Here is an 18,608-nt window from a genome sequence, read left to right on the forward strand (position 1 = left end):
TATTTTTGCTTTATCTTTGCTTTATTTTTTATTTGAACTAAATTCATTTCTAATGGACCCATCTTTACCATAAATAATCAGCGTCGCATGTTGAGACTGTGCACACACCCGCGCGCGTACACACACATACATGTGCGCGCACGCAGGCAGTCGGCAGGGTAAAGTAACTGGTCGATGAGTGCAGAAGTGAATAGGTCAAGTCGTTGAGCTTATAGCTGCCGGGGTTAACCACCTGCAAGAGAACAGGTCGATATAAACAAATGAGACAATAGAGTGAAGAGAATCAAAAAACGACGGTGAGCCACAAGTCACGTCGCTGCACTGTGCCGCTGAAATCCGCCCACCTCCTGCTCCTCCTCCTTCTGTCTACTGACTGAAACGCGCAACGCAGAACGAGAACTAAACGACTGTTTTATATTTTTCTAACAAACGATTTTTTATTGTTGTAAGTTCTTATCTTGACTAACGACAAACTGCTATCAGTTCAGCATCCTCCTCCCCTGTGATACTATAATTATGGGAAAACACCATGGGGGGATTTTGTTTTAGGTTTTAAAATAAACTCAATTTATGTTAAAATGAAAAAAAAATATTTTTCACTTCCTATCTTCCCCAACTGAAAAGTTCTTTCAGAGTTTTTCAGGACTGATGATCGAATAGATTATTTCTCTTTCTTGGTGTTTAATGATTATGGGTCAAGTTCAATGTAAATCTGAAATATTTGAATTTTCAGATAGCAGGTTTTGCCCATATTATTTTCTCTAAAAGCACTTTACAAATTAATCTGAAATGTGGCCAATATTTAATGATTGATTTATAATACCTATTGCTAAAATGTGTTTCAAACAGTTTCCATCCCCTCTTTGGATAAAACTAAATAAACCTAAATATATTCCATATTACCCTCTAATAAGACTTTCAACTTTATTCCAAAATTTATAATAATCAGTTAATTTGTATAGAAACTGCGTTTTAGAAATTTCAATCACCGAGGAATTTCCATGAGTTCTGTTTTGTTATGTTTTGTTTTATTTTTTTGTTTTTTTTCCAGGAAGTTGGTCACATATGTGAGACCTGTCCGCCACATAGATCGTGTACGAACCAGGAAGTGTGTTTTACTCGTTTTCTGTAAGACTGCATATAGGTAAGAACAGCTCATGTAATTCTGATAAGGGGGGGGGGGCGTTCTCTCATTTCATCTCACTGTTGCTCTTAACTCATCTCTGTTAAGGATTACTGACACAGATGACAGAGGATTAATTAAATCTTTTATTATTATGGACTCATGAAATCCGGACGTGGATTAGGATACTGAGTCTGGACATTTTTATAGGGTAAAGTCTCGTGCTACCTTGTAATGTCTTGCTTCTGAATTAGACGTAACATATACAAGCAGTCTGAAGATATCATCTTCTTTACTTGAATAAACCAAACACTCATATTATTCTTTCCCCCTCACCCCTTTGCAAAACTCAATCATGTTCTTCAAAATCAAAAACAAAACAATTTCTCTCTACAAAACAACCCAAGTAAACATCATTTATAAATATTGTAAGATAAACAATTTGAAGCATAAAATTCTAAAATTACCAGATAAAACATTACATAATCCGAAATGTGTTGATATACCGTAAAACAAAGCAACCAAACCAGACACCACGAATAAATATTTGGCGATATAAGCAATTTATGAAATGAAAAAAGAAACAAGACTGTTAGTAGTTTGTTTGACCAAATCGAGTTATCTCCCTTGCTCCGAGATTAAGGTTAACTCTCTTAGTTGAATGAGACGTGAATAAATAAGCTTAACAATTTGAAAACCAAAACGTGTGTTGCTTCCGTCATTACTTATTCATGTCGTGTGAATCAGATGATTCTATTTTTGACATTAATTTCTGTATAGGCAAAAGAGTTATTTACCCCTTCTTGAATTTGTACCAGTGAGTTATCTGCCCCTATTACAGGAAGTACCGGAGAGTTATCTGCTACTTAAGACTATATAAGAACAGATGGAAGCAGACATTTGCTTTTGGAGTGGAACTCAACAATGAACTGTGGAACTACGTATTCTATACTCTATAGTTTCCCCGATATCTTTCTAGTTAGAATTCTTTCTAGAAAAATATCTAATACTTACAGGATAGACCACGTGAAGAATGCCAACATCATAAGTGAAAATGTTTGTGCGAAACGAACTGGATTCGATCTTGGTACGCCCAGGTTGTCAATCTGTGTCGTTAACCACTTACCTAGCATCACCTCTCGATCTTCTATTATAATAACACAGATGGGACATGCAGACATAATTAGAAAATAGTCGACTGATATGCTGGCAACAAGAAGACGACCTCTCTCTCTCTCTCTCTCTCTCTCTCTCTCTCTCTCTCTCTCTCTCTCTATCTATCTATCTATCTATCTATCTATCTATCTATTACAGTCTCATTATATATGTTTTTTATATTTTTAGAATCCGTGAACGATACTCATTGAAGACTGAAATGAAGGAAGTACAGGAGTGGCAGAGATTCTGTTGCAATGGTTACCACAAACACAACGGAACGTGCGTTGCAAGTACAGTAAACCTTTATACATGATATAAAAACACACAATGACATAATCTATTAAATTCAAAGTTGCGTCATTCTATGATTTCATAACAATTTCGGAACCAAATAACTTTTACATGTTTTTACATGTTTCTAGAGAAGCCAAAATTGTAAACATAAATAATTCAAGCTGTTTATTTCAATATCTCTTCATCAGAAAGTCGAAAAGACAAATTCAGAAAGCTCACAGAAATTGCGGCACATGGATGATAAGATATTTCAAATCGTAAGACATTAAAAAAAAAGTCAAATACAGAGGAAATGTCCAGTAAAAAACAATAAACTCTATGTGTATGTGGGGAGGGGTGTAATAATCCAGGTTAAAAAATTATTTGCAGGATAAAAATCCAGAGAATTTCAACCGGTTCAACAGAGCTATTTATTTTCATTCATGCAGATATATACAGACTTTGCTAGACTTCGCTATTAAGAAAATAAAAGTTTGTTTGTTATATTTAAAAATGATAAATTTATATTTTGCGTCATGAGAATTTTCTTAATATTATTTTAATTCAATAAATGTGTAAAAGAAAGAACTTAAACAAATATTTTCTCAAAACAAAAGAATCGATTCATCAATAAATTTCCAGACTTTTTTCGTATGTGCACTCTTATGGATAGTACATGAAAATCGAGTTTCATTCGATGCAATGCGCTTGGTGTACCATTCCAACAATTTTTGGAAAGCCCCATGAAAGTCCTCTTGTGTGAGCGTGTTAATAATCCTCATCACAGCCTCTTTCATCTTCTCAATTGTCTCATAATGACAGCCTCTAAGGTTTCACTTGAGCCGTGGGAATAAACAAAAATCACAGGGAGCAAGGTCTGGACAATAGGATGGGTGAAGAACTGTCTTGATACCCATCTTGGTCAAATATTCTTTGACAAAGATGGAGTTGTGGGCTGGTGCATTAAAACAAATTTTCCACATCTTCAGTTCCTTACGAATAATTGTGTGTACAATTCCAACACTGATATCAGACTGTGCAATCAACTCTCCCTTATGCCTCCCACATCTCTCATCATCCCTCACAGACTTCTTGCCTTTCTTGAATCTCTTATGTCACCTAAAAATGATGCTCGATTCATGCAAGATAGTCTAAAAGCAGTCTGAAGTATTCCATATGTTTCTGGGGCATTTTTTCCAAGTTTAAAATAGAATTTTATTGCATATCGTTTTTCTACAGTGTCCTCACATCCAGATTGCACTTTTGAAATTCACTAGCTGTGACAATCAGGCTTTAGTAAGGTGTATTCCAATTCCTGCTGTAGCTGTTCATTTGAACCTCAAATCATAAAAAATTGGTCAGTCAGAAGATGTATAGTAATAATATACTGAATTTTCAAGAATCTGCGACAATTTTAAATGCTTGTACAAAAAGTCTGGAAACTTATTGAAGGCATTTCATCTAATCATTGTATACCTAGATGATAAATGAACATACGTGTATCCGACTCGCTTTTATAATCGCAGATGCCAATTTATTTTTAGAAGCAAGGAAGGGAATCTTAATCATAATCGTTTCTTCTTCTTCTTCTTCTTCTTCTTCTATCTATCTATCTATCTATCTGTCTGTCTGTCTGTCTGTCTACCTATATAATAATGTAAAGTTCATTTTTCCCATCTACTCTCAGACAAAATAGTTCTTTAAACACAAGTGTTATATAGAATTCCAATGTGGCCACACTTTATGCCTATAATTGATGCATGTTTTCAGAAATTATCAGCTCGCTTCGATCGATTTAATAATTTCCTACATTAATTTAATCACATGCAAAACTCTACTACCACCACCACCAACAACAACAACAACAACAACAACAACAATAACTTACATCAGGACTTTTTCTTCATATGATACTTTTTATAGTTAACACCGCCATGGTGTTTTATTTACAGATTAAGAAGAGAGAGGGAGAGAGTAGGGGAGCAGATTAGTTATTTTGTTAAAGTATTGTTTTTGTTTTGTTTTATTTGTTTTTTGCGAGTTTTACCCCAATTGGTTGCTTGTTTTTTTTTTCCAGTAAAATTTGTCTGGCATGCAACAATAGTCAGAAATCAACCGTTACATTAATTGAGGTGACGATGGTCTAGCGGTTAATGAAGCAGACTGATATCCTGGATGTCCTAATTTCGAATCCAGTTCGTTCGACACTTTTACTTAGGATGTTGGCAACCTTCACGTGGTTCCTCCCGTAATCCTCAATAGCTTTCTACAAAGAATTCTGACTTCGGGGAAACCAATGCCAACGATAGAATGTTCAAAATCATACGATATGATGAAGAATCGTTATTGATAAGAAATAAATAAATTATTTAACACAACCTTCTCGTTAATTATAATCAACATTTGTTTTTATTTTATTTTATTTAAAAATACCACTAAACCTTTTCCTTTAGTTTATCGTATTGTTTCGTTGTCTATAGTGGCAAGTCGTGTTACAACGACCCTCAGGAATTCTTCATTTTATTCAACATCTAAAATCCTAACTTCTGCATGTTTTTTTTTTTTGTTTTTTGTTTTTTTACACAGTGATCACCATTTATCAAGGCCCGGAAGCCACTCAGGGATAAGGGTTATTGCAAGTACATTACGTTAGTGAGGAGATTTTATGAAGTGTTTAATTAGGGGGGCGGTTCATTAGGAATTTGTTAACATTAGACGTGAAGACATCCAAGTTGTAGTCCGGAGGGAAGCAGGCAGACGGAACAGAGTTCCACAGGCGTGCAGTTCTAAGAAAGAAGCTTTGCTCATGAAATCTGCGTTTTGATTTAGGCACAGATATAGAGTGGGGAAAATTTTTCACAGTGGATTCAGCTAGACGGGTGTTTTTCGTGAAAGATTGAGTATTCTACCTATTCTTCTAGCATCATGGTTTTCGAGGTCCAAAAATAAAACCACTAACAAGGCTAATCCCTCACCAAAACATCTCGTATCATATTTATGTTAAGAATAAGTAATTTTAAAACACTTCTTAAAGACCATGCCACGCTGGCCTAATGGTTATCGTACTTTATTCACTGTCTTTAGGTTTTAGTTTCGACCTCAGCAGCTCAAGTAATTTTCTTCTTTTTTTTTTTTTTTACAAGAAGTGAACGGTTTTAAAAAAACATAATACTCGCATGCATATGTCTCGTTTCTGTATTAATTAAAATATAATATTTATATGTACTTTACGACCAGACATATATCAATATTTTCCAATCTACACTTTTAACTCATTATCACAATTAGGTTAATATTATTAGACGAGGTTAATAATCAAAAGAGATGGAAAAAATATGTTATTTAGGCCACCTTTAATTATAGAAATCTCATGTTTATAACACAATGCTTGTTGGTTAACCTTGTGTTCACGATTTTGAATCTATTGCTCAGACCCCCCCCCCTGAGAGAGACGAAAGGGAACCTTCAATGACTCGTATACAAGCCTTTTTCATTTTACGCACACATTTTTTTCACACGTGAGAGTCAGACGAACAGAAACAAATCAGAGAAAAAAAGAGAATAACTATTTCAGCCATTTGCTTTTTAACGATTTCAGTTTTCTTGGTGCTTTGTGGTGTTCCGCCAACTTTTTGTTGTTGTTGTTGTTGTTGTTGTTGTTGTTGTTACTACTACTACTACTATTACTACTATTATTATTATTATTATTATTATTATTATTATTATTATTTCCTTATATACTTGATAGATGAAATACTCACGTCTACTCCGACAGAGCAAAGCACAATATCTGATGAGATTAATAGGGCCAATCTCGAAAACGAAACCAGTGCCTGGATGTTCAGTGAGTTCAATTCGTTTTTTCTTTTTCACACGTTACTAACACAATAACAATGCTGTGTGTCATGAGTAAGCTGTTGGAATCCATATTAAATAGAGAAGTAGTCAACCACCTCAGCAGAAATAACCTTCTTAGTGACATGCAATATGGTTTTCGTTCTGCTAGATTTACAGCAGATGTGCTAACGGTTATATCTCATAGGATTAGTGAATCTCTCGACAAAGGCTTCCTTTCTAGGGCAATTGCTCTTGACATACCAAAAGCCTTCGATAAGGTATGGCATAAAGGCCTACTTCACAAGATTTCCAGTTATGGTATAACTGGAAATGTTTTCTCAATTATTAAATCATTTCTCTCCGATATGCTCCTAAGAGTAGTGGTTGATGGGCAGAAATCAGAGGCCCAGAGTGTTAATGCTGGAATCCCTCAGGGGTCCATCCTGGGTCCAAATCTCATCCTGATCTACATCAATGATCTCCCAAAACACATACTTAAATCATTCGTTGACATCTATGCTGATGACACGACCATCTATGGCAACACATCAAAGGCCGTAAATGATATAAAGTTCTCCCTGATTCTTTCTCCTCTGATCTTGAGCACATGGTACAATGGGGGAAGAGGTGGCTGGTTACTTTTAATGTATCTAAAACCAAACTCCTATCTTTACATCATCAACCCTCTGATCCCCATCTGGCATCAATTGAAATGGATGGCTCTCGTCATAGGGAGGCTCCATGTTTTGACAAGCTTCTGGGCTTGACCTTTACTCCTGATCTGAAATGGAACACGTACATCAAGTCTGTTGCCAAGGTCGTTGGAAAAATGGTAGGATCCTTCTACCACTCCAGAAGATACATGCAATTCTCTATCTGTATAAAAGCCAAGTACGTCCAAGGATGAAGAACTGCTGCCACATCTGTACAACCTCTCTCCCACAGAAGAGACGTTGTGAGCCTATCCTTGTTTTATCATTATTTCCACGACAAGTGCTCGTCTGAGCTCCAATCTCTGGCCCCCCTCGCCAATCATTCACGATAAACACCTGTCTAGCTGAAACCATTGTCATTAATTTTCCCCACTCTTTATCTGTGCCTAAATCAAAGTGTAGATTCCATAAACAAAGCTTCTTTCTTAGAAGTGCACGATTTCCACCTTACTACAGCTTGGATGTCTTCAAGTCCAACATAAACAAATTCCTGATGAACCGCCCCCTTAAGTAAGACACTTTATCAAATCTGCAATACTAACGATTACTATAATACTATCCCATTGACTACTGTACACATAATAACTCTTATCCCCGAGTGGCGTCCGGGCCTTGATAAGTGGTGACCTTCATGTAAAGGGTCACATTTGATTCAGTCACTTTCGCTCACTCGTAGAATTTAATGCCAATCATTCGCGTTTTCTCTTTTTTATATAAGATATTACTCATTCCACCAGCGCTACCGCTTATTCTCTCTACCTAAATGACAGCTTTTATGATATAACGCATACACTTTTGATGGGTCTTAGCAAGCCTGAGCACTGAACATTTTGATTATATTATTATTTTTTTCTTTTTACCTACTAAGAGTAGTCACACAGCTTGTGGCGTATTACTACTACTACTATTATTATTATTATTATTATTATTATTATTATTATCATCATCATCATCATCATCATCAATAATAATAATAATAATAATAATAATCTTATTATTATTATTTAGGAGTTCTCAAACAGGTCATCATCAGCAATGGCTCACTGATAATAATCTGTGGTATTTCCTGAAATCCAAGCGACAACAAGTTTTCCCAGATTTCTAATGCTCTCAACCTCTTTCGATAACCATTGCAAATAACTGTGCATTATTACAATAGTTGCTTACCATTGATTTCTTGCTGGCAACAGCCATTAGTATTCCTTGGAGTTTGGGTGGCAAATAGCTTCCCCAAGATCCCAGTGTTCTTTCCACTCTTCTTTCTCTCTTCGGCCTTTCCATCTTCCTTGGCCGTTCATAACTATTTGGTGTGGCGCCAGCCGAGGCCGACACCACTATTACTACTATTTGTGTATTATTAAACAATCCATAGAAACTGAATTTTGATATATAGGATAGTCAGACATGTGGAAAACTTTTTAATCCAAATTCATCTGGAAAAAAAGATTGCTAAGGGGTAAAAATTGAGAAATTGTAACATGTTAGTGATTAGATTTTTGTTTCTTAACTGTTTCACGAATGCGTATGCGTGTATAGTTCATATTGCAGATTATTTATATTAAGAATAATTTTAAAACTTTTTTAAGGACCATATCACGCTGGTCTAATGGTTATCGTACTTGGCTTACTGTCTTTAGGTTTTGGTTTCGATCTCAGTTCGAGTATTTTTTCTTTTTTTTTTTTCTTACAGGAAGTGAACGGTTTAGAAAAAAAAAACATAATACTCGCATGCATATGTCTCGTTTCTGTATTAATTAAAATATGATATTTGTGTGTATTTTACGACCGGGCAATGCCGCTCGACTTGCTAGTATATCTATTAAAGTGAAAATGTGTGTATATGTGTGTGAGGACACTTCTCAACCTATATACTCAACAGATTTTTGATCTACAGACTTGAAATGTGGTGTATAGCATATTCAGACATGTGGACAACTTTTTAATTGGTTTTAATCTGAAAAATGGGCTGCTAAGGAGTCAAAATTGAAAAATTGGTACATGGGATTTTTATATGTTTGCTAACTGTTCCACGAATTCACATGCGTGAATGGTTCACATGACAGAATAATTATATTAAAAATAAGTAGGTTTGAAAACACTTTTTAAAGATCGTGTCAAGCCGGCCTAATGGTATCGTACTTGATTCACTGTCTTTAAGTTTTGGTTTCGATCTCTTCCTGAGTATTTTCTCATTTTTTTTTTTTTTTTTTTTTTTTTTACTAGAAGTGAATTGTTCCGAAAAAAAACATAATACTCGCATGCACAAGTCTCCGTTTCTGTAGGAATTAAAATATAATATTTATGCGTATTTTACGACCAGGCAACGCCAGACGGCCTGCTAGCCTTAAATAAAAAGTAAACTACATGTTTACACAATAACAGAATTGCATAACATTAAAACTGACTTTGCAATCTAGTGGAGAATGATGGTTTCCCTTCCTTCCAGCCTCTTTTCTATTTTTTATTTAAAAACTCAAACGTTGAAGAGCTATGAAGACGGAAATGGTACCATTAAAACGAACGATTTTTTAGCTCCAAAATGTATTTTCATTTTTTATATAATCACCACCATTCTCAATGCACTTTTGTCAACTTTTTTGATGTGTCATATGTAAAAGTCACTTTGTCACTCACATCCATATCCCCACTTTGAAATCAACGAACTCATCTCCTAACTGTGCTGATATCAACTGCATCAACTTTGTAAACATTTAACAGGCGCCGGTGAATGTAGCTCGATTCAGTTTAAAATGTATGCAAGAATTCAATGACGCATCTCTGCTTCTGATACACGTCCATGATAGGGGTTGCTTTTTTAGAGTTTCACGTCATCAAGATCTGCAATAAAGAGGTGAAACTTTCAAATCATAAATGCGTAAATTCAGTCATCATAACAATATAATTTGCAATCCCCTATAATCCATTCGGGCGGAATAAAAAAATAGGCGGCATTACTTTTGAAATGTTCCTTGTAGTTCCAATCCCTGCCTTCCCTTGTAAAACATTCACAGTAAGAACTCACCTTGTTACAATCACAGCAGAGAACTTGACTCTCTCTCTCTCTCTCTCTCTCTCTCTCTCTCTCTCTCTCTCTCTGTACCTAAAAGGAGAGCATCAATGATCATAGTTTGGTTTCTAGAGCATCCAATTCGTGTAACAAAATACCACGAAGCCGTTTCCCAGCCAACTACAATATGATCGTCTTCAAATCTAATGTAAACAAATACTTTCTATCTTCTTGGGTAATCAATTCCTTTCAAGACTTTGTCCTTATCCTTAAGTACTACAAGATAAGTCTATCTGAAGATACTGACTTCCTGACCTAAAATGCATCAAACATCGATGTTATTTTCCCCCTTTGTAAAACTCATTCATGTTCTGTAAAGTCAAAAACAAAATCCACAGTTTTCCTCTATAAAACAACTAAACCAAACACCATGGATAAATATTTGAAAATTATAAACAATTTTTAGCCAAAATTACTAAATTCGATATTAAATAACCCAAAAAGTGTTGATATGCCATAAAACAATCAACGAAACAAATCTTATTCTTGAGTTGCCCCACAGTCTTTTTAAGGTGATCCATTAGTTTAAACTGAAATTTGGTTCCTGAGGAGAATTTTGGAGATATCCTCAACAGAGAAGAAAACAAATAAATAGGTATTAAAAATGGCAAGTATAAAGAACAGTACGAAAAAGACAAATGAGGTTTCTACGGAGAAAGTGGAATAGAACAGATTAGTTTGACGGGAAAGATTGTGGGTAGAAAAAGCATAGTACGACAGCGAGAAACACACGTTGACAGTCTGAACAACTGGGCAACATCAAAAATGATGAGCAACAATGAATTCATAAATGACTCGAAGGAGACAGATAGATGGAGAGCAATAGCTGCCAATGCCTGGGCAGAAGCTGTCTTATTCTGCCTTGACATAGTTCAAAGTAGACTTCGTAACCTAATAGAGGATGCCTTTTTCTCTTCACTGACACCTCTTTCCCACAGAAGAGACTCGCGAGCCTGTCTCTGCTATATTGTTACTTTCATGGCAAGTGCTCGTCTGAGCTTCAATCTATAGCCCCCTCTTTCCAAACTTTCACGAAAAACACTATCAATAATTGCCCCCACTCTTTATCTGTGCCCAAACCTAAACATAGATTCCATGAACAAAGTTTCTTTCTTAGAATTGCACGCCTGTGGAACTCTCTTCCATTTCCCTGCTTTCCAGCTGACTACAATATGGTCGTCTTCAAGTCCAACGTAAACAAATTCTTGATGAGCCGTTCCCCTTAAGTAATCCAAATTACCAAATTTCCACTACTAACAATTATTGCGATACTTTCCCATTGACTATCATTAACCTTTATCCTCGAGTGGCCTCCGGGACTTGATAAGTGGTGACTGCTTTATAAAAAAGAAACACCACTTGATAATGATGATTAGTTTAAAAAAAAAACAATAAATTAGAATCGTATTTACTTTTGCTAGTGATGATTGTTATCTTAAGAAAGATTAAACATCGAAATGAAACTGATTATAACGATTATAGATTGACACTGATTGCTTCTTTTTTTTATTTACTAAAGTTTTTTTCCTTTTTTTTTCCTTTTTTTCTTTTTTCAAGGCAACACAACTGATCTGCCAATAGTCGGCCAGAATAAAGAGCCTCAAATCACCGGCAGCAATCAGACTTCACTCATCGTTGGCTTCATTGCCTGGACATTATCGGTGTTCATCATTGTTGTTATCGTTGTCGTCTACAAAAGACGAAAAAAAGCGGCAAACTACAAAAGGTAAATATATACGAACTAATGTACACCGTAACGTCGCAGGCATAAATGAACAAAGGAAAGAAAGAAATAAAATCCGAATCGGCTTTTCTTTCTTCTTTAACACAAGTCGATTATTACCGTTTTTTTTTATCCCCGTCTTGACACCACTTAAAAAGTCTTTCACTTCTGCTTCACTACAAACCGTTCGTAAACAGCCATTTCTCATACGTTCATCTTTTTCGACCGCACTCTTTTTTCTCCCCCCCCCCCATTTTACACGTCCGTCTCCTTCGGCGCCGACTTTGCTTCTTCTTGATCACGTGATGTCCTTTTTTGTTTTTTCTGATCACGTCAGCTCGTTCACACTTGCCAATTTGCATACGCGTTCAAACGCTGCTTCTGCTACTAATGCAATCACTTGCAATCCATCCTTCGGTTGCTGCTGACATTTTCATATGCGTTCATATGCACTATGTTACACACACCTTTTCATAAAATATGACAAAAGAAAATAAATTCATGTTCCGCCAGTGATAGTCATATGTTGCATTTCGCTCATATACGGCATCATCACGTTGGCACAGTGGTTCCCGTTACGTCACCGAAGTTAAGCAACAGTGAGCTTGGTCAGCACTGTTTCCAGTCCTCTAGCATTTCTCCTTGCTACTGAACTCAAGCAGCGCCGATTCAGGAGAGGTGCGGTTGGGATACCGCGAGGTAAAATACCAGGTTGAGAAACTGGCGCGGTCTATCCTTTTCTCAAGGGTAGATGGGCCTCTCTTAAGCCGTGGTAGGCACCCCATCTAGTGATGATATCACGTTAAAAAATACCCTTGATAGCCCTGGAGAAGCATCAAGTATTCAGCTACCGACAAGATTTGAATTACACTGCAAACTCGTGTAGTGAGTTCAATCTCGGCTACGCGCTGGCTGGATGGATGGATGGTGTTTAGGATTGTGCAACCCTGCTTCGCAATTACTCGCGCAGCTACCCTTACAGAGTATATCCATTGTCTCTTAAGACTTTTGGTCATAATTGAAAGATGCTTCCGTGTCACCAATTATCCGAGCGAGATTACATATTTTTAAGGGGTTTCTTGTAAGCACGCCTAATAAAATAAAATACCGCATATACTTTAGTAAGTTTTAAGATATCAAGGGGCTCCCTCCTTGAGCTAACACTTGATTCTGTTATGATTTAAATTTATATCCGAGGGCTCTTTTAAGAATAGACACTGTTCGCTTTATGGCTGCTATCTGTATTTCGTTACAGCTTGGTCTTCCAGGAATTGCTTCTAAGTATTTCTGAAGGTTCTTTTTTATTAAACCAGTTGCTCCTATCACAACCGGTATAATGTGTATTTCTTTCAGAGATCTGTGTATAAGTCGATGTGCATTTTAAGACCAAAAATTGTTTCATTTTACGTATTACCTGTATATAAGTCGACTGTAGATTCTAGACAAATTAAATCGTCCATCTCTTTCTTGCACGGATAATTCCCTTTCTTTTTTTTTTTTTTTTTTTTTTTTGTAAGACATATTATAAATTGTTTCTCGGCATCCGCGAGCGATAAGACGTGCATTTACGCAAGCGTGGTTTATTCGATTTTCATATGTAGAACCAACCCGCTGCATATTTTCATGCAACGAACGCAAATGTTGTTAATCAGACATTCTGATCAATGACATGATGTAGATTCCAAGCACAATTTCTGTTTTTAGACATAATTTATTTATATCATAATAACGTAAACGCATACATTGCACGAGCTGTAATATACCGTAATAATGTGAAAGCATGCATTAAGTGCCATTAAATGGTTTCATTAAATAGTTGTCATTAAATTTTTAATAAATAGTTAATATTGTCGTTTAAAGGATTTTTAATAGTGAACTTAGGAGAGAACGGCATATCATAAACACTACATTTCCTAACCTACTAAAAACCGCCATATCATCACCAAATACATCATATCAAACTTAGGCCTATAGCCACATCTAGAGAGTGAACATTGCGAGAGCTATTTCAATTATTATTACTCCCACTGAAAAACACGCATTTGCTTACATGCTGGAAAACACACTGCAATTGGGTCGGAAGGAGTGCGATTAATTACTAGGATTACCTGTATATACCGAGTGCACAAACAAAACGGCATTTTCTATGCTATGATCGAACGCAGAGCCGCTCTTTAACATTTCCAAAAACATTACCTATGTATAAGTTGACCCCCAAAAAATAATCTAAAATCGTTTCCCAGAAATTCGACTTATACGCAAGTATATACGATAATTGTCGAGCACAAAAGTACAGAAAAAAATCTCTTTTGAAACAAAACAACGAAAGGATTTATTTAGACAGCAGAAAGTTGAAAGTTGGATTGTTTCCGGGTTGAGAAAGAAGAAATAGCGTCTGTCGCTTTCCAAAAACACAGCACCATTCTAAAATCAAAACGCATGCTGATAACTTTAAAGCAAAAGTTTATTTAATGCATGTCTCCCCAGTAGCTTTATATGGCCTTGATTGTATCACATGGACTAAACAACTAGCCAATCACATTGAGGTGTTTCAAAATTACGTAATACGTTTTATGACGGGGCATCGCCAGTTCGAAAATTAAAATATCCACCTTCCTGTCAAACTACTTCCCTCTATTTGATAAAATCAAAAGTAAAACCCTTAAACTTTTTGGCCATATCAAACGATCAACCGCTGCTGTGTCAAAGTTATGCTTTAGGGGTATGTTAGAAGGCAAAAGAGACAGAGGAAAGCCAAGGAGAAGATGGAGATAAAATGTTTTTGATTGGACATCCCTCAACAGTTGGGCATCCATCAACCAACTTGCCCTGGATCATAAGGAATGGCGATTCGCAATCACATCACGTGGAAGATGCGACTCATGATGATTTATCTGTCAGTCAGGAGCCGTTCCTTGTGTAGTCCCGATTAGCATCATTTTTTTTGGGGGGGGGGGGGGTCGGTGAAAATCGTCGACGCTGGAATGTCGAGTGGGCAGGGATGAGAGAGAAAGAGTGGTGCCTGGATTCACTGCTGGTCGGGTTCTCTCTGATGGCTTACTGTGTTTTCCAAAATGGGCTAAAGAAAATTCCTTAGGGGATAGCTGAATCAATGCGCCCTGCCAACTGATCGGTCAGTGTATGGCCGAATCACTCTGTGGCGGGGGGGGGGGAGTCATAAAAGAAAATAGATCATTTGTGAATTCTTTTAGATGAGCAAAATCTAAAGGATGTACGCACACCTAAAAGCAGCAGAAAATGCAAAAACACATCTGCAATAGCAGTAAAAGTGTAAATAATGTGTTGCGTTTACTGCATTTCTCGTGTGTTTAAATGAGTGATGCTGAATGAGATGGATGAACGAAGCACGGGAATTCATGAAGGTTGATACCTTTAACTCCATAGACAGTCTAATCTCTCGATATCAGTTTGGTGTAGTTAATATAATATTTTTAGACGTCCAGGCATCCATCTGCAAAATCCAGGGCTAAGATTTCATCTTAGCTGTCAATGTAGTTACGCAGATATGGAATTTGTTTAGCGACGAGTGTATTTATGCCTACAGATAATCTTTTCTCTTAATCTTTGCCCGTGTTCTTTGGCTTCAAATTCCCAGATATTTTATTTTACGTAGTGTTGCTTCCGTGTTAATAAACTGTGTTAATTATTCACGTTTTGTTTCTTCCGACCAAGTGCATGTCTGTGAAAAGTACGTTTTATTTCTGCAGATGCCATTTCCGATGCACCATATCCGATGTTCAACACATTATATTATCGAATTGATCAAGATTTCCATCCTAGCATCTTTATTTATTTTTATTTTATTTATTTTTATTTTTATTTTTTTACTCACGTTCACCCCTAACAAGGCATACGAGTATCGTCACTTGGACGTAAGGGCTACTATTTGGGACCATGCCTAGGAAAGATTAACAAGATGTTGGTTTACGTTACATTTAAACATCTCCATCTCAGTACAGTCAGGGGAGCAGGTAGCAGGAAGGGAATTCCAAAGTCTAGCTGTTGCAGGGAAGAAACTATTAGAGTAGAAAGCTTTCTGACATTCATGCACCTCAACAGTGAAAGGGTGAGATTTTGTTGCTAAGCAGGTTTATTGGGGATATGTACGTTGAGGGGGCACAAGTGCAACAAGTTCATCAGAGCACATTCCATTAAAATATTTGTAAAACCGGAACAGAGATGCAACATTGCGACAATGGGACAGAGATTGGAGCTTAGTTGACAAAGTAAAACCTATTATAGAAGCAGTAATAGCTACTCATAACAATGATAGCTAACCGGCTATCAATTTGGGCTGGTTAATATATAGGTTTTGGACACCCAGGCATCTTCATATAAAATCTGGTGCTAAGATTTCACCTTAGCTATCTATGTAGCTATGCAGATATGGCTTTTGTTTAGCAACGAGTGTATTTACATCTGCGGATAAGATTTTCTCTTAATCTTTACATCAAATTCAGAGATATTTTATGTTCCGTAGAGTTCTTTCCGCACTACAAAAGTTGAAGATGCGGTTAAAAATTTATGAATTTTTTAGATGAGGATTGATTATTCGTATTATTTGAATTCATCAGACTATCGTTCTCATCTTGAGTGTGATTTTCACAACGTTTCGGTCATTGTAACCTCCGACCTTCTTCAGATGTATTTTATTCCCTGCAAGCTACAACATGACCGTCTTCAAAGCTAATATAAACAAATGCTTGTCGTAAACCATCCTCAAAAGTAATCAAATTTGGCTTAGACCATTTGTCCTTCCAAATCCTCTCATAATATTATTCATCGTTCAATTGACAATCTATTCATCTCATTAACATTCACCCCGGATTCTTTTTTAACCACTTTCTCACAGAAGAGACGTTGCTAGTTTCTCTATATATATTCTATCGTTATTACCTCGGAAGGTGCTCGACTGAGCTCCAATTTCTGTTCCATTCTTGTACCACAACAAAAAAATATTTTCTTGTCTTCCTGCCTAGCATCAAACATCATTTTAATAAACAGAGCTTCTTTGCAATAGCGTATTATCTGTGGAACACATTACCATGGGACTGCTCCTTTACAAATTACAACATGGTGGTCTTCAAATTCAATCCTGTACTCTACAAGGCCACCATTCGCCCATATATGGAGTATTTTTGTCATATTTGGGCTGCTGCATCTGCTACTAGTCTCTTGGTCTTGGTAAGGGTTCAAAAGAGAGTCACCAACCTGATAGGTCCTGAACTGTCATCCAAGCTTTAGCCACTGTTTCATCGACGAAATGTTGCATCCCTCTGCCTGTTTTACAAGTATTTTGATAATGGATGCTCTGACGAACTACAAGCCATTGTCACCCTCGACGTAAATACCCCGACAAGCAGCAAAGTTCCACCCCTTCACAGTAGAGATCCCTAGATGTAAGAAGGCCTTCTACTCTAATAGTTTCTTCTCCAGAACTGCTAGACTTTGGAACTCCCTTCTGTGTTCATGTTTCCAACTGTACTGACATGCAGAAGTTCAAGTGTAATGCGAATAGACATATTGCTGCTAAACTCCCTACATAATATCCCTGCAACTTATGTCCCCGATAGTACATCAAAGTGGCACTGTGCCGTGTTTGGGGTGAAAATGGATTTTTAAAAAAAATCGTCACAAATTGTCCACATAAGTAATTAAAACTTGATTCTATTCATCATGTTCAATCCTCTCATAATATTCCTCATCTTTTAACTGACAAATTATTCCATCTCATTATGCCTTATTCTTGAGTGGCTTTTGGCCTTAATGAGTACAGATTACAACTTAGCTGAATCCAATGTCAACAAATGCTTGTCATAAACCACCCCCATAGGTCATCGAATCAAGTTTGTTTGTTTGCATTCTTTTGGTTGGTAATTATTCCATGTTATCTGATCCTCGAGTTGCTCTTGGCCTTGATAAGTGATGCCCCAAAAGAAAAAAAATTACTATCTGCAAAATATTGTTTAAACAATTGCCAAAAGCAGGAAAAATTCAAATTTCTTAAATGTGGAGTTCATTCCACGTGTCTGCCCACATCATCATAATCATCATCATCATCAACATCATGACCACCACCACCACCACCACCACCACCATCATCATCATCATCGCTACCACTATATTCATCATCACTACCATAATCCTCACCATCAACATCATCATTACCACCACCACCATCATCATCATCATTATCATCATCGCCACCACCACTACCATCATTATCATGATCATAATCATCGCCACCACAATCATCACCATCATCATCACCATCAGCACTATCATCATCACCACCACCATAATCATCATCACCATCAAGATCATCAACATCATCATCATCATCATCACCACCATCATCATTATCATCATGACCACCACCACACCACCGTCACCGACTTCCTTTCCACAAACTATATTACAACCCTTCAATATATCCGCATTCTTTCAAAAATATTTTTGTATTGATCTTCCAGTGAGATTCCATATTCCGAAGATGTCATGCCACTTCCGTCTAAATCGAAAAAAGATTCTTGTGCAAGACAAGAAGGTAAATAAATGCATTCCAAACTTTGTTTCTACAAGACTTGCATGTTATCTTTATTATATATATATATATATATATATATATATATATATATATATATATATATATATATATATATATACTAGCAAAAGTACCCGTCGTTGACTGGG

The 18,608-nt window shown here is 36.5% G+C and overlaps 1 protein-coding gene across 2 annotated transcripts in view; it reads left to right on the forward strand.

Moving 5' to 3' along the window:
* LOC145292858 (uncharacterized) overlaps positions 1–18,608 on the forward strand; it is a 68,165-nt gene that overhangs the window by 38,128 nt on the left and 11,429 nt on the right. Inside the window, exons 3-7 of one of the 2 annotated variants that reach the window (XM_080138961.1) lie at positions 1,052–1,144; positions 2,468–2,571; positions 6,303–6,398; positions 11,729–11,897; positions 18,389–18,462. In XM_080138961.1, coding sequence (XP_079995087.1) covers positions 1,052–1,144; positions 2,468–2,571; positions 6,303–6,398; positions 11,729–11,897; positions 18,389–18,462 — 536 coding nt within the window. The remainder of the gene's footprint in view (positions 1–1,051; positions 1,145–2,467; positions 2,572–6,302; positions 6,399–11,728; positions 11,898–18,388; positions 18,463–18,608) is intronic. The other variant, XM_080138962.1, reaches the window with a different exon arrangement.

This window comes from Euprymna scolopes, chromosome 14, assembly GCF_053919585.1.
Source record: "Euprymna scolopes isolate OS-2025 chromosome 14, ASM5391958v1, whole genome shotgun sequence".
Classification (NCBI taxonomy): domain Eukaryota; kingdom Metazoa; phylum Mollusca; class Cephalopoda; order Sepiida; family Sepiolidae; genus Euprymna; species Euprymna scolopes.